General features: G+C 39.2%; 1 protein-coding gene across 3 annotated transcripts; it reads left to right on the plus strand.

The window, feature by feature from the left end:
* The first annotated feature begins 4,813 nt into the window (after positions 1-4,813).
* On the plus strand, positions 4,814-22,523 carry si:zfos-943e10.1 (GRAM domain-containing protein 2B). Of its 3 annotated transcripts, none has more exons than XM_044361535.1 (13): positions 4,814-5,064; positions 15,074-15,250; positions 16,257-16,320; positions 16,575-16,647; positions 16,740-16,843; positions 17,020-17,118; positions 17,290-17,361; positions 17,504-17,572; positions 17,769-17,865; positions 18,201-18,290; positions 18,750-18,849; positions 19,370-19,477; positions 20,224-22,523. In XM_044361535.1, the coding sequence occupies exons 1-13, from the start codon at positions 4,973-4,975 to the stop codon at positions 20,240-20,242; spliced, it is 1,164 nt and encodes a 387-aa protein (XP_044217470.1). In that variant the 5' UTR covers positions 4,814-4,972; the 3' UTR covers positions 20,243-22,523. The 3 variants fall into 3 exon arrangements, with proteins under 3 accessions (XP_044217470.1, XP_044217471.1, XP_044217472.1); XM_044361536.1 differs by lacking the exon at positions 4,814-5,064 and adding an exon at positions 10,965-11,104; XM_044361537.1 differs by lacking the exon at positions 4,814-5,064 and adding an exon at positions 13,809-14,146.
* The last annotated feature ends 902 nt before the right edge of the window (positions 22,524-23,425 follow it).

Here is a 23,425-nt window from a genome sequence, read left to right on the forward strand (position 1 = left end):
GAAAGCCCACAGATACACAAGATGCCAGTTTAGACTGATAAACAGATGTTTAATTCATGCTTCTTAAACTGGCAAGGTTTTTGGAATATCAATGTTTTACTTTACTGTACTAAAATGTATGTACAATTAACTGTAAGGCCCTGATATCTTATTTAAAAAGCTCTTAGAACAGTGCAATGTATATCTGCCTTGTACCTATTTTGGAAGTCATTATTATGTAAAAACAGATTACAATTAATATAATTGTGCTCTAATTAGATATGAAAGAGTAAACATCCCTTTTATGAAATGGTGGATATCATAACTTGGTACAAAATGACTAATACACTGTATAGTCACAAATAATAGCAAGAATGCTGAAGTACTGCATAATTACATAATGTCACACAAATGTCCTCAAAATACCAGACAAAGATAGCAAAGATAAAAGACAAAGATAGCTTTGTAAGGGAATCTCCACTCATCAGCTGACTCGAAGCTCAACTAGGTGCCTCAATAGACAGGACAGGGAGAGAAAGATCACTTTTTGTGTATAATTGCATTTTTTAAATTTTGTAAGTTTTTTAAATAGTGGATAAACAGGCAAACACAAGCAACAGTGTGATTTAACCAACATAATACCATTTTGTTCATGGTGATCTGTTGCCCTTAACAATTTTATTTGTCTCACTTTGTTCCATGTGGTGAATTACTCATGTGCAAATCAGGGAAGTGTTTTTGACAGGGCACAAAAAACCATCTGTCTCTCTTTCAAATGTGGAAATTCCACAAAAATTGCATTTTAAAATGCCAGCTGGGAATTTGTCACCAGCATTGTGATTCCCATCACACAAAGATTCTTTCCAAACTAGATGCATGGTATGTATTCATACCAAAACAAGGCCTGAAACACTCAAATAGATAAAATATTTCTTATCAATTACATTGACAATGTAAACATTTGGGTGTATGATACCAAAACATAGTGTTTTGCTTTTTTAAGAAATTCCTCCAGCTATTGATTTCTCTCAGACATTTCTGACATTTGAATTCTGACATGTGTGGTACTGAGTAATACTGAGTAATACTGTTACTGTATGTCATGTCTAAGTATAATACTAAGCGATGGGTATACAGATTGTGATGTCCCTTTTTAGCCTGCTTCATAAGCATTCCTACACACCTGTGCTGTAACGTTTGTGGCTGCGGCAGTCTGTGCGTCATAGCCTTGTTTTTTTCAGGCCAAGGTGTTGCTAGCCTCCCAAGGACAGAGTGTTTACTCCAGCTACTGATAATAAGGATCTTTCTGGAAAAACATTCCTTTTGCAACAGATAATGGCAGTCATCTAAGCAAAGACAGCAGAGATATACATGATAATCTCTATCTATTTTTTTTTTTAAAGCAAACAGATATCTGAGTTAGGCAACATCTCCGAGAGAAATATTCTCAGGTGATGAATTCCCAGATGTGTGACTCAGAAATATTTTGTTCAAACTCAGCTATCATAAGATTTTCTGAACAGAGGGGGACATTGATTTGTTGTTGTTACTTTCCAAAGTAGCAGTTGCCCACTTCATAAGGACATCCACCTAAATCTTAAAGATCTTCATTGATTACTGACTCATAAAGGAAATAAAGTTGATTTAGCTCAAAGTTGCCTCTAGAGGCATGAAGACCATATTCTGTATTTTCTGAAATATTTGGACATTGATTTATCTACACTCTTACAATTATATTTTTTTGAAAAGTATACCATTCTTCTTCTGTCTGAAATGTATAACATTAAGCTATTGATTCAGTATGGGTCAAGATACTGGCTCAGATTTTGTAGAAAATCAAAAGACAAAGTCTAATCTGTAGGAATTAATGCACATACAACTGAAACTTGTTCAGCAGCTTTACATGAAAATGAAACATACACGATTCATAACCACTACCACCAGCCACAGGGTCCTGACTCTACAGTGATTTCTGTATGTATGATAATAATAAGAGCAAATATGATTTTCTTTTTTGTTTGCAAAAATACTCCTTCTTTGAGCCTCTCAGCTCATTGGCATTGATATGTTTTTTTTCAATAATGTTGAAATTATGTTAAGTTATTTAGAAGGGTGAGTAGCAGGCTTGAAGACTCAGAATGTCAATATTAGAATAATGTGTGGTCTTTTAGCACTAAAAGCATTTACAAAAACTAAATAACACGTTTCTTGTATTCAATTTTCACATTTGCTATTTTCCTGAAAAGTTGACATTTTGGACATACAACTTCCCATCAGCACTGGTGGTATGCTGTGCTGACAGTAATGACACGTCGTACAAATGGTAACTGGACTCACTTCCGCTATTTTCACTGTCATTTCATTTCACAGTGTTAGATTCTCTGTTATACTTCCCCTCTGCATTACACCTGACAAACCTCTCATGCTGTCACATGTCAAGTCTGGCTGTTCACATCCAGACAGTTGGACAGTATATGCAGTACAGATTGTATTAATTTAATATTTTTCTTGGAATTACTGTAGTACAACCAAAATAAGCTCAAGTTCTCAATTATAGTTAAGTGTAATTTGGCTCAAACTCATCAAAAATGGGGAGAGGAAATACAATTTTGCTGGCTCATCATGAGCCTAATGTTTGAGGGTAGTTACCATTTACTAGTCAACCAAATAATATGTTACATTATTCAAAAATATAGATGATAGTTATTTACATTAAAAACGCAGTTTAACACTGACTATGGTCGGATTAACCCAGAAGGGGATTTTGACATATAGCCTCTACAAAACAGGGCCTCAAGGTTAGAAGTAATAACACAGAACCCACCATAATGCCTTTACCATTTCAGATGATATTGTTCATGGGCTATATTCCCCCAAACCACTTTGGGTTAATTACCACAAACCAAATGAGACACAATGAAGCTGGGGCTTTTGTAAGTCCAGGGTTCTTGAGTAGTTCACCACTTATTAATCTGTACCTCACCCTGGTGAGTCAACACAGAAAAGCCTGTTATTGCCTACTTACCTCTACACCCCCTCATTGCATCACATACTTCCAATGAAGCGTGGTTTCCTCCTCTCTATCTGCTTTTGTTTCCTGGCAGAGGAGACGGAAGGGAAGACTGGGGGCTGGCTGGCGAAGGCCAGATTGTGTGAGGGTGGTGTGTTTGCTGTGTCATGTGCCAATACACTGCCTCCTCTGTTCCTGGTGGCGTGGTGGCATCTGAGCTGCCTGGTGAGGAAAAAAAAGCTCTCAGGGCTGAGATTTGTGCAATCCCACTGCTCTAAACTGCTACCTGATAGGTAGTTTATCTTTTTAAATGCTTTCAAGGTCTCTGTCAATACCGTGGCGAAATACTCTCATGAAGGCTTTGTTGAAATCAAGGGGGACTGTGTTTTCAGGGTAACTCACTGATTTGTCATGATGTGACAAATTAATGACATCAGGAAACATTCTGGGACAATTATTCAATTGATTAATATAGTCAGTCTCCCTAAGAATGTCATTCTTAAAATGGTATTGTTAAAAAATGTATATCCGGGGTATAAGCATTTGAAAAAGTAACAAAAGCAGCATTTATAGCTTGATAACTATGCTATTTTGTTTTGAACCATTTCTGAAAAGTTTTAATAAATCCAGGTTGTAAGATGTTGTTAATCAATATAATAACTTATAACCTTTCAAATGAATTTTAACTATTAAAATGTCCAAAACATCTTTCTCCACCAGCAATGCTGTAATCTGTCATTTATTTTTTACAAGGGACACCGCCTCACACCTCACGTGGAGATCAAAGGTCAGGGCCAGCTACAGAAACTCACACAGTCTCAAGGACATATGAGAATATTTAGCTGAATACTTGCTGTGACAAGAAACTCACACCAAAGCTTTTCAGATAAAAAAAAACTTTTTTTAAATACAAAAGGTAGTCACAAGCAACACACAAGTCATCCATTGTGACTCGGTCTAAACTTTGGTCTAATGGCCTTGGGCTGCTGATTGTTCAGTAGGTGTGTGATTTTACCATTTGTTGCTGCAGTTGTTGCCTTTTTCTCAATGAGGGGGGAGGTGAGAGACATGGCCCTTCATTAGCTGCTTGTACAATGCTGGTCTGAGATAAAGGGATTCATGCTTTGACATCAGAGTGAAAGCCACCAACTGAGAAGTTGACTAGCTTTCTGAGTCACTGGCTTCTGCTTCCTTTCATGAGAACTCAAATAAATGCTCATTGATTTCATTGTAATTCATGACATTCACTTTCAATTTTTAACAGTACAAGCTGCCAGCTTTTGCAGCTCATTCAAACAAAAGACTTAGTACATTTTTATGAAATAGTGATTTATTGTGCCTATGTGTATTGTTGTATTTAAGAGAATTTACAGTAGCAGTTATTCAGATGGATGTGTGCTATTTTTTATTATTGTCAGTAGAAAGTGTATATAATAAAATTCAGCCTTCTGTTTGGGGATGTTAAACAGTATGTAAAACAACATTAGCTACAGCCCCACCCTAATGTACCCTACCAGAACAGTTATTTTCTGTTGTGGAGTCAGTTTAGTGTGATGTGGCACATTAGCGCACTACTGTTAAGCCACAGAGTGTATTCTCTATGCTGCACACACGTGCAATGTTAAAACCATATGTAAATTATTGATTATAAAGACCAAGCAAGTACAATAATAACACATGCCCAACCTTCTATGGTCTGAAAATAAGGAACAACCCAAAAACCATATAAGGTAATGGGCGGTCGATCTTATCCAACTATCCTGTTTTGATTGGATGACAAGGCTGACATGACCGTTTTTTCCCTGGTCGTCGTCGACGCTGATTGGTCACTTGACTTGGTCCGATTTAAGCTCATTATCTTAATCAGTCGTAGATGAAGTGAGGAGAGAGAGAGAAAAAAAAAGCAGAAGCCAAACAAGAACAGTAGAGTTTGGCGTGGAGCGTCGATTCCACACGAACCGACCACCACTGGCTGAGGGAAGAATGCTCGAAAATAAGAGAGAGAGGTTGAAAACCTTCCTCAGGAAGATCGACGAGAAGGCCATCGTCAGAATCAAGCACTTCATGAAAGAGAGGTGAGAGGAATGAATGTGGCTAGCTGAACTGCTATCTGCCGGTGAGCATCATTAACTGTGTGGGTGCTAACGGTTAACGTTTATTTGCTATCAACAGCCTTTCCGATAAAAATGTAACTGTTCTATGTCACGTTTGTGTACTCTCTATCACGGAATAGGGCAAACATGTTTCTCTGAATTAATTTAATGTCTGTAATGTACGTAATTTGAGTGAAGAATAACGGTACGTCTGTCAGTAGATAGATGCTAGCATGGTTAGCCGTCCGCCTGGCCGAAGATACGCTGGCATTTAACTAAATTATTTCCAGCTAATTTGCTGTGTCACAATCATTTACAGTCACTGACATTGAAATAGAACAGTAAACAGAGTTATTGTTGGCCTCCGAGTTACAAATACACTCGGCAGTTGTAAACAGTGCCTGTTGGGAGCATCACGTTAGCTACGTTAGCACAGCCCATACTAGAGATGATGTGTAATCTACGTGTGTAGATTACACGTATTAACATTACGCTCAATATTCGTCGTCGTTAGCTTAGTCATGTATTCAGCTGTTCGTTATCAAAGGAACATCACTGGCGATGTGTCCAGCAGCATCACAGGATGTTTTTCACTCTTTTGAAAACAGGCTGCTGGCCAGGTATGTGGGGAGTATGTCTATGGGTGAGAATTGTCAAGTCAAAATGCTGTGCTTTCATATTTGGCTTCCGGTTAAGAACTTGTACTGGAGGATGTTAACACACAGCTGCAGGGGATTTCACTTGTAATCTTTTGTTTCTTTTCTCATTGAGCACATTTCCAAGAACAAAAACAACATAAAAGTTGATCCACATTTTCCCTACAACATGTTGTATTGTGTTTGTTGTTTGTGTCTAGTAGCTGGCTAATCTATTCCAGGCAGCGTAAACAAACAGCAGCACATGAGGTAGAGTGGCATAAAGGAAAAGCTAGTCCAGATCTGGTCGGCTCTTAATCTCTTATGCCTGCTGCTCAGAAATCATGACTTCATGACTTCATGACTTCATCCACTGGCCTAAGTGGGTCAGATTGGCCTCACCATTTGTTGTTCACAGACAGTCCAGTCCTATTGAGATCTAGAGCAGAGACGCATTTATGCGTATATACCACATTCACTCACACACTTCCTCAAACATGCAGACATATATTTTGTTTCTCCCCCCACCCCAGGGAAACACACATACACATGTCACCCATGGGGAGAGCAAGTCTATGTTTTCTCAGAAAAGTCTATTTTTAGCCCCCATGAGTCGACCACAGGTGGTACATGGTGTTATATAAACGCTCCTGGTATCTCACTGTTAGGACTCCTCGTCCTCTGAGCTTTGTCTTTCACTTTCCTCCCCATAGATAGCCATTTGCTGGAGTGCACGAGCCCTGTGCCAATCAGACTTTGCCTCCTGGTTATCAGCACAGTGATGGTGTGTCTGTAGTATGGTATGTGGGGTGATTATCTGTTTCCACAACACAGGCACATACATATATGAGAGTGTTGTGGCAGTGTCAGGCTCTGATGGTGTAAATGCAACATCCAACAATAGTCATTCCCTCTCCTCTCTTCTAACAGTCTCTCTACTCCTCTCTGTATATGCAGCCTAAATATACCTAATGAAGGTGAAAATGCCAAGAAATATAAATATTGTGTTGAAGAGTAACAAAGTAGTTGAAAGTAGCAAACTAATACACTTCATGCCTTTAAAACGGAACAGCTACTTGCTAGCTCATTATAATTTGCTTTGCATGCAGGTTTGCAGTGCACACAGTCACAAGAATTTGAAATGCCTTGTTGTAATAGGGAAGAATCTGGTATTACTGCAAAGCTTGCAGAGTTGGAGGATCCTGGAATAGGCTGGGTGGGGCAGCCTTTCAGGCGTCCTGTTGGCTCCAGGAAGATGCTCCCAGGAAAGAGCTTAGCTGCCTGCTGTGGGTAGTGAAGATTGTGTAAGTCTAAATTATGAGATGTGCTGCAGGCGTAGAGGAAAAGCCAAAGTTAGAGGATGAAAACCACATCTGCAGGACTTTTATCGCTTAAATGAAGGGTTTCATACTAACCAGCTGGTCACAGTCGAAGCTATGTGTTGCCTCTGTCAGGCTAGTGCTAATGACCACTCTGCTCTTGTAACAGAGTTAAGAAAAAAGGCTATATTCTCCTTTCCTCTTTCACCTTCTGGTACTCGCAGTAGCCTGGTGAATTCCACCAGATGTAGGTAAATGTCATGGCTCAGGCTCATTTTAGACACGAGTCCTTATGCGTGCTTATCTAAAAAAAAACATGAGGCAAACCATGTCAGTGTTTCACTCTGCTTTTAACAGCCAAATAATGTTTGGTATGATAGAAATTCTGATGTAAAACACTATGAAGAAAAAAAATCAACACCTTATCTAATCAAATTTGTGATGTGTAACCTAACCAGATTAACTATGGGATCAGAAGTACTCAAGGACAGGTGATGCAGCAGGTGAGCCTGCTTTAGTCCTGTAGATCTGTATACACTTTGCCCTCAATGGTACATGGATGAATCTCTCTCTGCTATATGGTATATAAGATCATCTAGAAAGTTAAGATGGGTAAAAGTTTTTCAGCCGTAAACTGGATTGTACCAGATTTTCAGTAGTATTAGTGAAACTGCCATTCATTTGGAAATAGCTTTGGCACATGAAATAGTTTTGGATATCAAGCTGAGATCAACAAAATTTTACTGAAGATTAAATCCCAGCCACCCTTGTATACAGTAGAGTGGCCTACCGTTTGATTTGAAAATCAGGTGGGATTTTCCAGCCACCACCACCACCGCACCACACAATCCCCCTTGCTCACATGCCTGGTCACTGAGAGTACTCTGAGACGCCTTGAAGAAAGACCTTCTCTGTCTCTGTGCCCAGTTAGCACAGAGGAAGTGGAGGGAGATGCTGCGTGCGCAGGGCCACATGACTTCCCACTTAAACACACGCATGCTCACTCTGTGACACATGCACACAGACACACTCTGTGTTCCACTTGGCACACACACACGCACAGTTTTCCTGCAGACTGAGCCCTGGCAGAGCGCCTGAGGCTGTGTGTTTTTTTTTTTTTGCCATGACCACTGGCTCGATTCCCTGCCCCTCCTGACTGCTCTATTGAAGCTCACACGCGTGCACACTTGCATACTGTACAAGCAGACACATAATCACTTTCAGTCCATCCCAAAATAATATTTTGGGTTGCCTTTTATTTTTTCAAATTGAAAATGATTTATTTGTTACTTAGTTATCATAAAGTGGTTGTAATATGTGGTTTTGTTGAAGTTACTGGACTGGTTTGTTTTGCAAAAACTTCAACATCCAAACAGTCCCATTTGGCTTAATAAAGCACCGCTACAACACGTGGTTGTTTTGCTTTGAAATAAACTAGTTTTGATTGGTTGATAGAGAATCAGCAGTTCACATGTAGAAAAATTATCCACGGCTATCCAGGAGATGGTGCTCTCACACTATTTGGTCCCGCAAATTCTCAGAGATTTCATGCAAATTAAACTTTTCTCAGCCTCACATGTGAGCCTGGGACTCATTTTGTCATGGTAGTAATGTTGGCTGTAGCTTAGACGTAAGCATTTCTTACAGAAGCATTTTTGTCTAAGGGCACTAGCACTGCAGCCCTGCTGACGTCTGCAGCAGGACCTTTGGGATCATCTGTCTCACCCAAGACGGCAAATGAAAGCATCATAACTCTATACCCAGAGGACTTCTTTTGCTGGTTGGAATGTCCAGGGCTAGAGAGTTAGCCTCTGCCTCAGTCAAAGCTCTTTTCCAGTGAATTTGCGTACATTAAGCCATCTTGTTATTGTTTATAAGTTTAGTGTAGATAAAATGAATTGTAGGTCATTGAGTAGAAAGAACAATATTCTACCCTGTTTGACAAAATACTAGGGAGAGTATCAGCAGCATACGCATGTCTAAATGTTTAGACTGTCACCCCCAACAGCAACAACTCAGTTTACTGTCACCACCACGTCTAGAGTGCCATATAAATGCCCTACATATTTCATCAAATTATCAGCTAACATTTTTGCACATATTTTTAAGTGAGTTATTTTTGGAACAAAGATGAATGTGGCTATTGTGATAGCGTGAAGTCATAAGTATTGTGCAAGTCCTAACTGTTGATAAAATGAAGATCGACAAACACGAGGAAGAATTACTGCTCAGAAAAGCTCATAAAGTACAGTATGTACAGAACCATTGTATGTTGTAATTTATTGTATGAGGTAAATAAGTGATGAAATATATCACCTTTAGTTCACCTGGCAGGCATTATGATGCAGATATACAGAATGATCACATTATATTCCGTATTTATTTAGCTGGCCAGGCCAAAAAGAGTAACCTATGTTGCTACACAGGCAACTAAGCGAGGGTTCTGACCAAAAACAGCACCAAGTTAAAACTGAAATTTGATCTAGGAAGTCCAGTTGGAGTAATAGATAAACCCATTTCACGGTGGCAACTATTTTATCTTTTATTGCGACAATCGTGAGGTAAATGGTAGAAATACAGCGTTCCTGTTGATCTATATGTTGTGAAATCTTACCATCATCTCAGAAGAGGTTAAGGAAATGACCCTGTGCAGTCAGGATAAGAGATGTGAGAACTGAATACTGGATTTAAGGAACAGTGCACCGCTAATGTCAGTTAGCAGCTACATAGCTAATTAGCTGCTCAGCTGGAGCACATTAAACAGCATGTAAACGTACCTGAAAATGTCACTTTGGACCCGTTAAATGCTGGTTTGGATATTGCTTTTCAAAATCCATGTTAGCAACACGCTGTCTGTCCATGACTTGTAGCTACAGCAGTTTGTTTACTTTGCGAGACATTAAATTTTGCAATTAATCCACAATACACAAACCGAGAGGGGGGGGGTTACATATGGATCAACTACGTTCCGTAACACAACTAGTCTGTTGGTGATCAGGAAGTTCATTGTTGCGCTCAAGCACCTTGAGAGGGCACATGCCTGAAGTGAGGATCAAACCTATGCCATTTTTGATTATGGCACTATTTATAACACAGCCGTCCGACAGCATTTCTCTTGCCCAGCCCCAAGTGGTTACGGTGGCAGGTGGTGGTTAGACAAGAGAGGTAAGGAATGATATGTGGTGACTAAGTGCAGCTGGACTTCATCTATCTGATTGCGTTTCTTGGAGGGTGATGTCAGAGGTGTAGGAATAGCCTAATGATGAACAGTGGCTCTCAGCTGAGATTTGTGAATGAAACAAGGGTCTGCTACATTTACAGTTTACTAGATTTTTATTACTTTTTTTATTATTATTATTGTTGCAGCTCCTGAGATTTTCTCCTTTTCTCTCCCATTCAAATACAAAAATTCTTGTGTGCTATGGCCCCTTTTACACCCTCCACAAAGGGTATGGGCTTACTATTGTCAAGCACATTGTATTGGCAGCTTTTAAAGCCATCTCCTTGTTGTTAATGAGAACAGGCCATTGAATGTTGTATGTTGTAAGGGCTTTTTAAACTGAGAATAACCTAGCAACATGTTTCTCACCCCCCACATTTCCACCATCTACCTCCTACTGTTAATAATTGTTAACCTTTTTCCACAACAACACAGGCTGAGACTGCATCAGAAAAGACAAAACTCAGGAGGGCATTTTGAGCTTGAAACCCAACCATTCTTTTCTTTGCTACTTCCCTTTCTTTTCGCCCCTGCCTTTGTTTTTGTCTCTCTCACTTTATATTTCAGGTACTATGCTCATGTTCAGTTCTTGCGTGTTTTAAACTGTTGCAGTAAAAAAAGACCTTTGCACCCATTACATTTGGCAGTCACTGCTTGGGGTCTAAGTGCAAAAGGTGCGACTGCCATTCTCTGTCATTCGGCTGTCTTTAGCAACGGTGGCTACAAGCTTTGTAGAGCTTTTGTGGAAAAGGTGAAGGGAAAACTTGGTCAGTCATGGAGAAAGGGAAAAGCTTGTTGAACCGCCAGGGTGCTGTGGCTGATTCTTATTGCTCTGAGGATCTGGGAAGGTGAGGCAAGAAAATGTATCTAGTTACTTGTTTTGGCCATTGCTTCTCAAACTGTGTCTCAGATAAGGCAGGGCTGACTTGATTAATATTTGAGTAAATGTTGGCCCATTGGTTGTCTGTGTTTTCCCTGTATTTTAAAATTAGGGCTGGCTGCATGTTTTCTTCCACCAGCCTGTGGGAAAGAATCTTGAAAGGCTAAGTTTTTTTGTTTTTTGTTTTTTGTTTTTTTTTTTAAAGCCAAGGCAATGCCAGACATGTCATGTCCAATTCAGTCTCATATCTGTGCTTCAAATTAGATTAGTTTTTTTTGTGATCAACAGCCCCTGGGTCTGCAAAAAGTTCAGTTGATTTGTTGTTTTCTCAAAGATTACTTTGTGAGTCCAGGAAAACGTGCTGGCATAGCAGTGGTCACAGATCTGAGCTAATGACCGTCAAGATTCTGTGATGAAGTGATTTTGTTTGGTCAACCAGAACAAATGCAGATTAAAAAAAATGCATCAACTGTAATGTGTATGTCCGTTATGTATATTTCACAGAACATGCCACATCATGCGATGTTCTTGTTTGTGCTCGTTATCCTCCACTCTGGAGTGAGTCCAGATAAACATGCCCCTATTACCTCATGCATGCCCATGTTAATCCACCGCTGCAGATAATTTGATATGCCTATCCTTGGCCTCAAACTAGAACCAGCATTGACTGGGCCAGGTAGTATGAGATGGTGCTTCAACAAGGAAGTAGGTCAGAGCTCAAGGCCTCTGCCTGCCCATTGCTTACTCATTTTATATAGGCCACCTCTAATGTTGTAAATGTGAATGCGGTCATCAAGAAACAGCAGATTGATGTAGCACATAGGTCATTTGATTGTGATGTTTTTCCTATGTTGTTACCTTTTGGTGACTCTACTTTTTTATACTGGCTACTGCCATGCGCATGTCCACTCTTGATGGCTTTGGCCTTGAACATTTTTATAGGCTGTTAGACTCTCTTTATTCCATTGACACAATCTTTATAAGCTTGGCATGTAAACATATGGCAAATATATGTGAATGTTTCACTAGTAGATAACAGATTTTTATATCCTTGCATTTTCAATTTCATTACTTTTACATTTTACATTACTTTTATTTTTGTCAGGGCTGTTCCTGTTTCTAAACAGTACTTTTTAACCTGACAGTATAGTTACAATGGCAATATTTCCTGGAACACTATATATAGTACATCAGATGTCTGAGTGCCAGACTATTTGTGTGTATTGACCTAAACTACAGTGACATGCTTACGAGGGTTCAGATAATTGTCATCTGAATAATACCATTACCTTTCAGTGACAGCATCACCAAGGAATGCAGTTTTCTATGCTCAAAACAGTGTTGGAGCACAAGATAAGCATCTGTGGAGAAACAACCACCCTAAACCTGAAGTTATAGTTTTTTTCCATACAGTGTTCTTGTAAATATAGATAATGCCCTACTCAAACAACAGATAGGCGCTAGTGGCTTCCTGAGTGTTACAGGAAATTCTATCAGCTGGATCTTGTTAATGGTTACGGTTAGTCGTAAGTACAGAGCGGAAGTTGTTGGGAAATTCAAACATTTAACAGCCTTTGAATATTGCCTCTATTGCCGTGTTACTGTAACACCCTGGCAAGTGGAAATAGGTCAGGTGAGCACAGGCAGACACTTAGTCAATGATTTAGTGATGATTCTGGGATTGTTGTCACAGTGTTAGTCTTAATATAAGTCTCAGTAGCTGGTTTATCCAAACATAACTAGCTGCTTTTGGATACTTTCATATCCTAAGTGTTTATATCTAAGAATATAACAGGATGTCTGTATTATGGTTGGATACCTGCTGAAGTGTCTGGAGTAAAGAAAGCAACAAGCTACAGCTGAAATTAACCCGCCACCTTTTAACTTTCGCTTCACTCGGGTAATGCAGTCAAGCCTAATGACAGAGTAGACATTGAGCTGAAGCCGCAGTTCACGTTTTTCTTTTTCCTTCTGACCTTTACCCCAATTACTCAGGTGACACGAAAGAGAAATAGTCCAAATATGAGTCAAGGGTTACTGACAGGTTCAAATAAAGTAGGACAAACGACTCCATCAGGAATCTTAAGGATGCACTAAAAATATTATTTACTTAAATATTGTGCAGCCAGTTTTTTTCAAATGTTTGACTTCTTTCAACATAGTTTTTAACATTTTGAGTGAGATTAAGGGAGAGTCTTTATGTTGTTCCTCTACCTCCTTGATTAGATTCATTGCCTCAAGGGAGACATAGCAAACGCACCACTCCTAGATCGGGCCAGATGGGCCAGTCTGAGCACCTCACAAGTATTTTAATGTCCGTCTCACAAACAGAGCTGTTTTTTTTTTTTTTAAAAAGTCTCTGCACCTTCCTCACCTCCCAGAACAAATCCCAACAAGAAAGGATTTTGATATTGGATAATGTTTGTCAGTGGAAGATTTTAAGGGATGGGCCTTTTTTTTTTTTTCTTCAACATGTTACTGCCTGTGTTTTGCTTTGTGTGTGTGTGTGTGTGTGTGTGTGTGTGTGTGTGCGCATGTGCATGAGAAGAGATTGTGTACGCTCGACTCTTTCATGCCTGTTTGAATCTGGGGGAGTGGTTGAGTTTGACGTCACCCACTACGGAGTGTCACACCATTCTCGGCACAAAGTGGCTTCCTCTTTGCCAGCACATTCATATAACAACACAGCAACAGTTTTTTCTGGCAGGATGTGGTACAGAACCGTAGCTTAACTACCACAAAAACTCATTTTGTACCACACATTTAGAACATTAAGGGGACTATAAAACTTGTTTTTGGGTTAGGGTTAGTGTTTTATTATTTTGGTGGGGTTTTTTTTTTTTTTTTTTTTTTTTTTTTAACTTCCCAGCATTGATGGAGTGAGGCCAGTGAATATAACTTCTAGAGAATAAAGCGTATTTGGATTTTTTTTTTTCTTTTAAGAAAAGGAAATGCCTACTGTCAGTAGGTATATGAGTTTTCGTTCATCAAAGAGATTTAAATTTACCAGGTAAGGTGGTTTTTGTTGTTGTTGTTTTTTAAGCAGCTGTGATAAGTCAAGGTTGTTTGGGGTTTTTTTGTTGTTGTTTGTTTCGGGGGTTTTTTTCACTGGGGATTTACTCTGACACTAAGTTTTGTCTTGTGTTATGATTTAGTCTCTTTTATTGAATTTGTGGCACATTTGTTCCCTGGCTGTAGTGAATCCTGCAACCTTTCCTTTTAATGTTTGTCTTTTACAGTCTATTGAAAGGGCATACTCAGAGAGGCTTGTCAGTTTTAGAATATGAGCCTACGTCGCTCAGCTCGTAAACAGGCTAGTAGGTGTAATTATACAGCCGCAGTCAGAGCTCTGACGCAACTGCTATCAATATAGCGTTCTGATCTGGAAAAGAACAACCTTGTCCAACACATCATATAGATAAGCCCTTTTGTCTGTGAAATGTCAATCCATTCACAACATAGCCTCAACTTTTCGTAGAAATGGAGCGATTTCATCAATGAATAAGACCTAATATGGTGATTTTGAACTCGAAGCGACTGCAGAGAACTGAGCTATCAGTCTGTCTCTGGTTGTTCTGTGGTGCTAGATGATAACACTCAGCAGAATACAGGAGATAGTGACAGGCGTCTTTGCAGAGACGCTTAAAAAAAAAAGTTGATGTTGACGTCTTCTGGTTTTATTTTAATCTTCTGATCAGTAGCCTTTCTCTATGAATCATCTGTGATCTTACTGTGAAATTTCTGCTGTAGAGTCGTGCTATTTTTGAATGTGCAGAGGTTGACAAGCTTTATCAGTAGGTGTCTTGGGTCCGTGTATCAAGTTAATCTCTTTGCAAGAACTCAAAACTCATTTCTACGTGCTTATTGTGTATGCACATGAAAGTGATTCTGTTTTTTTTGCATGTTGCTAAAGTCCTGCTTCTTTTCCGATGTCCAGCAACTACCCAGTAGAGAGCAGTGGTGGCGGGCTGCCAGCCAAAGTGAAGAAAAGCAGGAGCAGTTTAAGCAATGGCAGCATCAAGAAGCTGGAGACCAGGAAAGCCTTGAGCCTGGAGGCTGCCGAGCTCGAGATCCAGCAACAGCAAAAAACCCTCACCAGACAAGTAGCCATCAGGTAAGACTCACAAGTCTTTCACAAGTCACAAGATGTCTGCAGGATGTGGAAAAGGCCTCAAAATATCTAAAATATTTCTTGATAAGCCGTTTCCCTGTGACTATCAGCTCAATTACACAGATCTATACCTGCTGAGAGATTATATGACTTTCATATATATTTCAGGTTGTAAAACTGTTCCATTTTAAATCTAAAATCTAATGAAACCTGCAGACTGTTTAAAAGTTTTAATAGATGGAATAAAAAAATATTCCACAGTCTAGAAATGCGTAAAATGAAACATTTGATGTAGCAGAGACTTGCAGCTATTCTGAACATGCATCACAAGACCTGAACCAGCTGTCAGCTGTTGTTAAGTCGTGAAACACTCATGACTGCACCGCAGTTGTAGACTGACTGTCCTCTCACATGATTCAGATGTTTGAAATAGATTAGTGATTTTTATTAGTGTGAAGAGAATTTTTTTTCTCTCTTCTGCTGCCTACATGGCAGAGTGATCACCAAACCACTTTTAGCCATATAATCTAACCAATCTTTAGTCAAGAAATTGTCCTAGTAGGAAAAAAAGATAGATTGGTCAGTGTGAATACACTCTCCCACGTTACTTAAGCAACTCTGTGATGCAAATATGTGAAAACAGCCACCACTTACATTTTAGGTTAAAATCACCTTTGATTAACTTTAGACTCTGCAGTGATGCCATCTTTATTGCTTTTTAAGGATTAGGTATCTAAGTCATTTGATGCTTTCAAGTTAAATAATGTCTACTTCTGTTGTCGACATAAGTACATATATGTCAGGAAACTACATTTTTGACCGCTGGCTGGTGCGTTGTTTACTTTTAAACAGCAACATAACTCGTTTTCTCATGTTATTGAAGCTCTGCCTATTTCTAACAGTCGAAGTAGGTTTGAAAATACATGCACAGTATAGTGTTGCAGTTTGCAGTCCAGTTGTATTTTCTCACAGACACTGAAACCACAGACTTCCTTTTCTGTTTCTGCAGGTCACAGACCTTTGAGGTTGACAGCAAAGGTTTTGAGAGGACGGAGGGCACTGGCACACAAAGCGTAAGTCTACCTTAACTTTAATTTAGGTATTTGAGGAAATAAAATGGTCTCTTCAGGTGTAAGAACAAACATTTTTGATATTTTCAGTACACCATACTATTGATTTTTGTCTTAAGTGAATGTTTATGTGGCCTCAAACTACTCACTCATTTGTGCTCTCGAGCCAACACAGTCCAGTACTGTCTACTTATCATTTGAAGTGTCCTGTTTCTTGATTTACATTTCTACGTGCAATTTTCTCTTCTCTCTTCTAGAGTTTCATAAAGCACAACAAGACATTCCACAAGTTGTTTCCAGACATTCCCGAGAGTGAAGACTTAATACACGGTAGGTAGACAGAAATGAAAGAGAAAGAATGACTTGATCAATTAAAGAAATGTATAAAACTAAAAGTGTGTGTTCTCCCCTTCCTTTTGTAGCATACATCTGTGCCCTGCAGAAGGAAGTGCCCTACCATGGTCGGCTGTACATCACTGACAGCAACGCCTGTTTCTACTCCTCAGTTCTGCTCAAGGACACTAAGGTAGCTTAGCCTTGCTCCTCATTCCATTTGGCTTTGATTTTTACTTTAAAATCTTAACATCCATTCCTAAATTTGTTGACATCAGTATTTTTTATTTATTATAAATACTTTTTTTGTCATAATTTTAATCTTGGAAAAAAATCAAATATTTTCTCTGTGGCTGTGTGCTCTCGCAGGTAGTGATTCCAGTTTCCTGCATCCGCATAGTGAAGAAGCAGAACACAGCTTTGCTCGTACCCAATGCCTTGTCAATCCGGACCACAGAAGGAGAAAAGGTCAGTTTCTCCCCTCCAGCCCCACACAACCCCATCTTAATAAATATTTGATGAGCCTTGTTGGACCACATTGAACTTTGTCTTACAGTACATATAATCTGATCACTGACTGCGGTTGTGTTTTATGGTGGCTAATATTCTGTTTTTTTTCTATTCCCTCTTATTGTTCAGTACCTGTTTGTGTCGTTGCGGAACAGAGAATCATGTTATCAACTGCTGCGTTCAGTATCTCCTCAGTTAGAGGTGAGTGGTTCAGGTCAAATGTTAAAGGTTCTCAGATATGCACTGTGTCTGTTGTCTGACTGACTTCCTAATAAGCACATCAGCTAATAGGCAAAAATGTAGTTTTTGATACATACAAGCTAAATATTTCTTTCTGTTACAGGACACCAGCCCAAATAGTAGCCCTGTCTTCTCCTCAGCTGAGAACAGCTTTGACAAGAGCAAACTTGTGGTAAGAGTCTTCTTCTTCTATATTGCTGAGTGAAAACTGTGTTTTGTTAACATTTTAATAGGAGCACATATACCCTAATTATTAGATATCTTGGAGCACAGAATTGTGCATATAGATGAGTTATGAGATGCACCTGCTATTAGGATGAGTTACCAAAAACTTACTGACTGTATTCCTTTGTCTCTTGACTTGACAGAACTCCAGTCAGTCCAGTCTGGACGACAGCTTTGACCAGTTCGATGGCTCTGAGTCACAGTTATTACAGGACCAGCCTCTGCACAGACCACTCAGAGGTGAGAGGTCAACACCAGTCCCTTTTACTTTATGTTTACATGCTAGGTAATACAAGTAGTATAAAAATATTACCTGTACCTAGAATGATCATGCGTGGTAAAGAAATGTTAAGAGGAAATTCAAATTTTAAGTTACTCTTGATGTATTGTAGCCTCTATTGGGATGTTTATTTCAGTGGAAAGAAATCCTTATCATCAGCTGTTGACAGTTGTTGTTTTGGTGCTGTTATCTCTTTTTCCCAGTTCTGTTCCAGCCAACTGACACATAGAGTCCAAGGTCTAATAGCAGTCTAACATTGATTTCTTTTCTCTCTCTCTCTTTATTCCTCCTTCAGAGGCAGTGCCTAATGGAAATGACTCCACTTTCAGGAGCACGCACATGCAGCAGAGTGATAGTTCGTCTTCTGAGGAACTGTCAGTATCAGGTAATAAAACACACACCCACACAGTTGTTCGGCAGTTAACAGAAGTCAATAGCAAAGGAGAACTGGCTGTGATTGGCTAGTTTAATTAGCAAAGCACCTGGTAGACTACTGACTTTCATTTTAAGCACTTTAGGGGCCTGCGGTGTAAAGTGTCTTATGATCCATACACAGATACAAATTTAGAAAGTGTTAGTTGGAAAATGTCTGTTTGAAAGCTTGTAAAAATGCAGAGTAATCCACCATTTCTTTTTTTAAATCATCATGGTTTTCATAATTTTGAGATCATTTTTCTGTTTTCTCTCAGCTTCATTTTGCATCTCACTCTCTTCAAATGTTGACAAAATATACATGATACTGTAGACAAATAAAACACATTGGGGGGGAAAAAAAACAAAGGTACAAATTACCAATATGACATTGATATTCATGCTATCCCCACATTTCCTTTCCCTGCTTCAGGTGGATCGTGGGTTTGGAATGTGACTGAGAAGGCCAAGTCCCTGCTGGTTCAGAGAGAGGCCAGCACCCTCAACACCCTACTCTTCATTTACTTGATATTGTAAGTAGCGCTTCCTATCTTGTCTGTTCTGTCTTCTCCTCCCACCCTCCCCTCTCCCTTAATCCGATGCTTTATCTTCCTGTGTGTTAATCTAAATCTGCTTCTCACTGTCAAAGTCACACTCCTTAATGGAAAGGTTGAAGAATCTCAGAAACGTGTCCTGGTAGTTAGAAAAACCGGGTGATCTTGTAGAATCTCATTACATGATGATCATAGCCTGCCAACTTTTTTATATGTTTTTGTAAACTGGTGTTTGATAGCTTATAAAAGAAATGCACAACAGTCTCTTTAAACTTTGTTTTCACCTGTTAACATGAGTATCACTTTAAAAGCCTTGTTTTTTCTGCCTGCTTATATAATTGGCCCACAGTGTGAAGGTAGTGAACTGTTTATTGCTGTTTATTGCAGTTCCAGTTAGTGGAATCAGTTCACCTGGCACTAAAATGACTTGTTAGTCTGATTTTAAAGAAGTAGTGAAAAGGCAATAAATGTGACTGATCATATTTTCTTCATATTACAGGATTGTGCTGCTGCTGCTGTCTTCAGGCTACATCGGTTTACGTATCGTGGCCCTGGAGGAACAGTTGACATCCTTAGGTGCACTGCCTGAGTTCACCTTACAGAGCGGGTAAGAAGTCTTATGTATCTCTGTTTCTCTTGACGGATGTATTTTCTTCATTCAGTTATTTTCTCTCATGAACATAATCTTACATAAAACATCCCTAAAACTGCAGCCACCAAAGAGATTCATGGGTTTAGCAGGCAGCTCATATAGTATCTTAAAGTTGTCTGAATTAAAGACAAATTCAGACAACTGATTGGGGGAAAAAACATAACACTGACAATCTTCTTTCTCCAATAACTCTCCTTTCTTAACAAACCGGTGATTTCAGACCTGTAGTTTCACTAAAATAACAAACATATCTGATTCACCTCAAGCATAACTTACACGATGTAATGATCATTTGAGGCAAATGGCTACAGCTTGAGGAGTAAGATGCTTCATTAATACTCTTGTCTACAATGCAGTGAACAACATGCACAGAAACTGCTTAATTTGTCAGATGTGTTTCCATCTCAATAGGAATGTTACAAAAAGCATACATTGCTGTTGCCATGTTGTAGTTATGTATATTTGCAGGATATACTTATCTAATATATCTTAAAATATCTAGATTGATATCACCTCTAATCTGGTGTTTGCGGTGTTGCGTAACTGGCTTTCTTCTGTTTCAAAGAAGCCGGTCACATCAATTCCTGTAAAAGGTGTAGCCCTGCTGCCAGTAACTAAGCACTTGAATGTCGTTAGATGTGTATTCAGCGGGAGCTTTTGTTATGCCACACTCAACTGGTTTCATTTCGTCTTTTTCACAGGTACCACAAAGACACATAACACTCGATGTGTGAAGGAGAGATTGGTTGACTTGTGATTGGAGGATTACTTCGGCCTTTTTCCAGCAGAACCCAGCGGGAGAAAGTTAATGTACTCAAGACTGTGCTCCCAACATGGCCAAACACTGTTGGATAGAGGAAGAGTGGCCAACCCTGTGCAATTTCAGAGACAACTTGTTAACTTGAAGGGCTATACTTTCTCCTAGTGCAGCAGGTAAAGGACATGCCACGACTTATATACACACACAGAGCCGAGCCAAAATGCATACACACACTGCCTGGTTGCAGCGTGTCTGTCATTTCAAACCAAAGCCAAACGGCTCTAACTTAGCGAGGTGCCACACTAGGGACACTTGTCTGACAGAAACTGTTCCACATCTGTGAAATTATGTTATCCATTGTCCTTCATACGTATTCTTCTCGCTGAGCATGCAGTTTGAACAGGGCTATACCAATCAGCATTAGCCAAGCTGTAGCGCTTATTATTGCACCTCGACATCGGAGACGTAGCGCTATGCATAGCCAAAATGCACACGGTGCGCAACTTTTGCATGAGTGCACAGAGATGACTTTTAAATGATTTTTCTATCTCTTATTTACCCTTCCATCTATCAGCAGTATAAACAAACGTGTCTCTATCCTTATATTCAGTAACTTTTGGGTACTTCTCTTCGATGGCTATCTTCCTTAATCAGCTGTGGGTTGAAATGATGATGTCTCAGCTCTAAAATTCAGATCAGCCCAAAGAGGCTTGATCCTCTCCTGATGGTCTTTATCCTTTCTCTCTTTCTCCAAATCAAGCAGTGATTGCAGTATTACTTTTCCTCGTCTTTGGCATGATTTAAACCTGTTTAATGATCAATGCTCAGAGGTTATTTTCCCTCCAGTCTCTACTGGATGAATGCATCATCAATGCACAAATATTTAGTACGATAGGACATGAGGGGGTTGTCTTTCTGTGTACAGCTTTTCTAGATTTGAGTTCTGTCCGGTTCAGATTTCTGTTGATGTACCTGTCTACCAGGAAAAGAAATGACCACAATGTGTTGAAGTACAAACCTCTCTCTTTGACTAGCCTCTTGAGGACCAAGTGGCATTTCTAGAATTTTCAGGTTATTTAAAGTAGCACCGATAATGTATTTCTAATGTTCATGCATGTGTCTGCGATATCGACACTTGACTGATACTGTATATGTGTTCTCACTCTGGTCAGAAAAAGAGGAGAATTTGAAACCACATTTGCTAGTAAGGTCCAAGTTTTCAACAGCAAAAAAAAAAAAAAAGAGTGGTCCCAAAAAGAAAATTTCAATATGCAACAAATTATTATGCATGGCAAAATGTGATTTATCTTTGTGTGCTGTTTTTAAATGGCGCTTGATATTTGTGGGGAAGAAATTGTGTACGAATTTAAAAAAAAACAAAAAAAAAAACAAAGTTGTGAGTGGAAGGAATAGCTCAAGCGAGCGAGCGCACTTTAAAAATGTGTTGTGCCTATCACAATCCAAGGCACCATGATTGGTTTGAGATGAAATGGCAAAACTGGCGTTCTGTGGTATCTGACGGTGCTAAGACCTCTTTTTAAATTGTTTTCACTCAGGGGTGGTGGGCACTACCTGCCACGTGGTTTTAGGTTTTCAGCTTTTCTTTTGTCATTTCAAAGTCTAGTGCTCGTGATGGGGTTCACATTTTGTTCATCTAGGCTTTGGTGGTTTCTCTAACGTCCCTTTGAGAGAGAGAGAGAGAGAGAGAACACTACTTTTCATCAAGATTCACTTGACTTTATTAACTGATATAACTGTATTCAGCTTCTCAGAATGCTCGCTTTTCCATTATTCACCTTCTTATGACCTTTTTAAACTAACAATGCATATCCCACACCACATCTCAGTGACTTAACATCACCTTTGTTGTGGAAGCTCTTCTTGACAAGATGTAGCAAGTGAGTTTACTTCTGCCACATCTCATTTCAGGAGAGTCGTATACATCCGTTCAGCTAAGGTTTTTGTCAACATTGCCGTATACAGTACTGTCAGTTCTTATAATCCTCCACCAGGAGGCAGCACACACATCCACTGTCCTCGAATGGACTCAATGCAAGAATCTCAATGATGAGGGCAGTATTTGTGTGGTTTTGCACTATTCAAAGTGTTGTAAATAATTTTGTAATGTCCTTAATTCTACTATGGTCCTATATATATTTATTTGCATTCTGTGTAATTCAAAGTAGTCTCTGTGAGATGGCTTTGCTATTGTTCAAAATAAATCAAATGTTGCGAAGTAAATCTGTGTGTTTTCTGGGTTTTTTGTTGCTGTTTTTTTTTTTTTTCTTTTTACTGTTACTTACACAAGACTTAATCAAATGAATGGAAAATTAACTTCAAGTAAAGTTTGGGAGTGTCTGAGGTAAATTGTAAGGTAGTATTATGGAAAGTATCTGAGAATGTTGACATTAATAAATGCAAATACTATAAAGTGTTTACATTACAGATTATGCATTATTGCACCAAAGTTTATTAGGGATTTAAATGTCTAAATTGATGGATTAAGGGAGCAGTGACACTCAAACACACGTCAGACTGGATATGGAAAAGTAAGACTGTTTAATGGATTCATATCCTAAGATCTAAATACACCTACCTAAAGGCCTACGTGTCAACCTCATAAAAAAAAAACGTTTTAAAAGAATACTTAGCATTGTACTGCTGTAACATTGTCGGACTCACGGTCTACAGTTTAACACAAAGGATCAAAACTGTAGCAGAACCAGAGATAACTACGTAGATATTTTATGTATTCATCTTCCTTGTCTGGCGCCAACATTGCCCACAATGCAACTCACCTCGAATCACTCCAGATCTTTTTCAGATTTGTAGGCCTAGTCTTCAACCCCAACTGAGGTTATTTATGAGACTTCATGCGGCTCCGTCTGGAGCCACAAAAGGGTTTTATAAAACTTTTTTCCACACATGCAGTAGTAACGTTACGTTATTCCCCAAGACATAAAACTGATGTGTAAAATCTGTGGAGTAAAGTTAACAGTTCCCCTTTAACACATATATAACCAGCTGCTTTTTTAATCAATCTGCAGGTGTGCTTAGATTCTATATATTCTAATATCTCTCTCTCTCTCTCTCTCTCTCTCTCTCTCTCTCTCTCTCTCTCTCTCTCTCTCTCTCTCTCTCTC

Source organism: Thunnus albacares, chromosome 9 (assembly GCF_914725855.1).
Source record: "Thunnus albacares chromosome 9, fThuAlb1.1, whole genome shotgun sequence".
Taxonomy (NCBI): Eukaryota; Metazoa; Chordata; class Actinopteri; order Scombriformes; family Scombridae; genus Thunnus; species Thunnus albacares.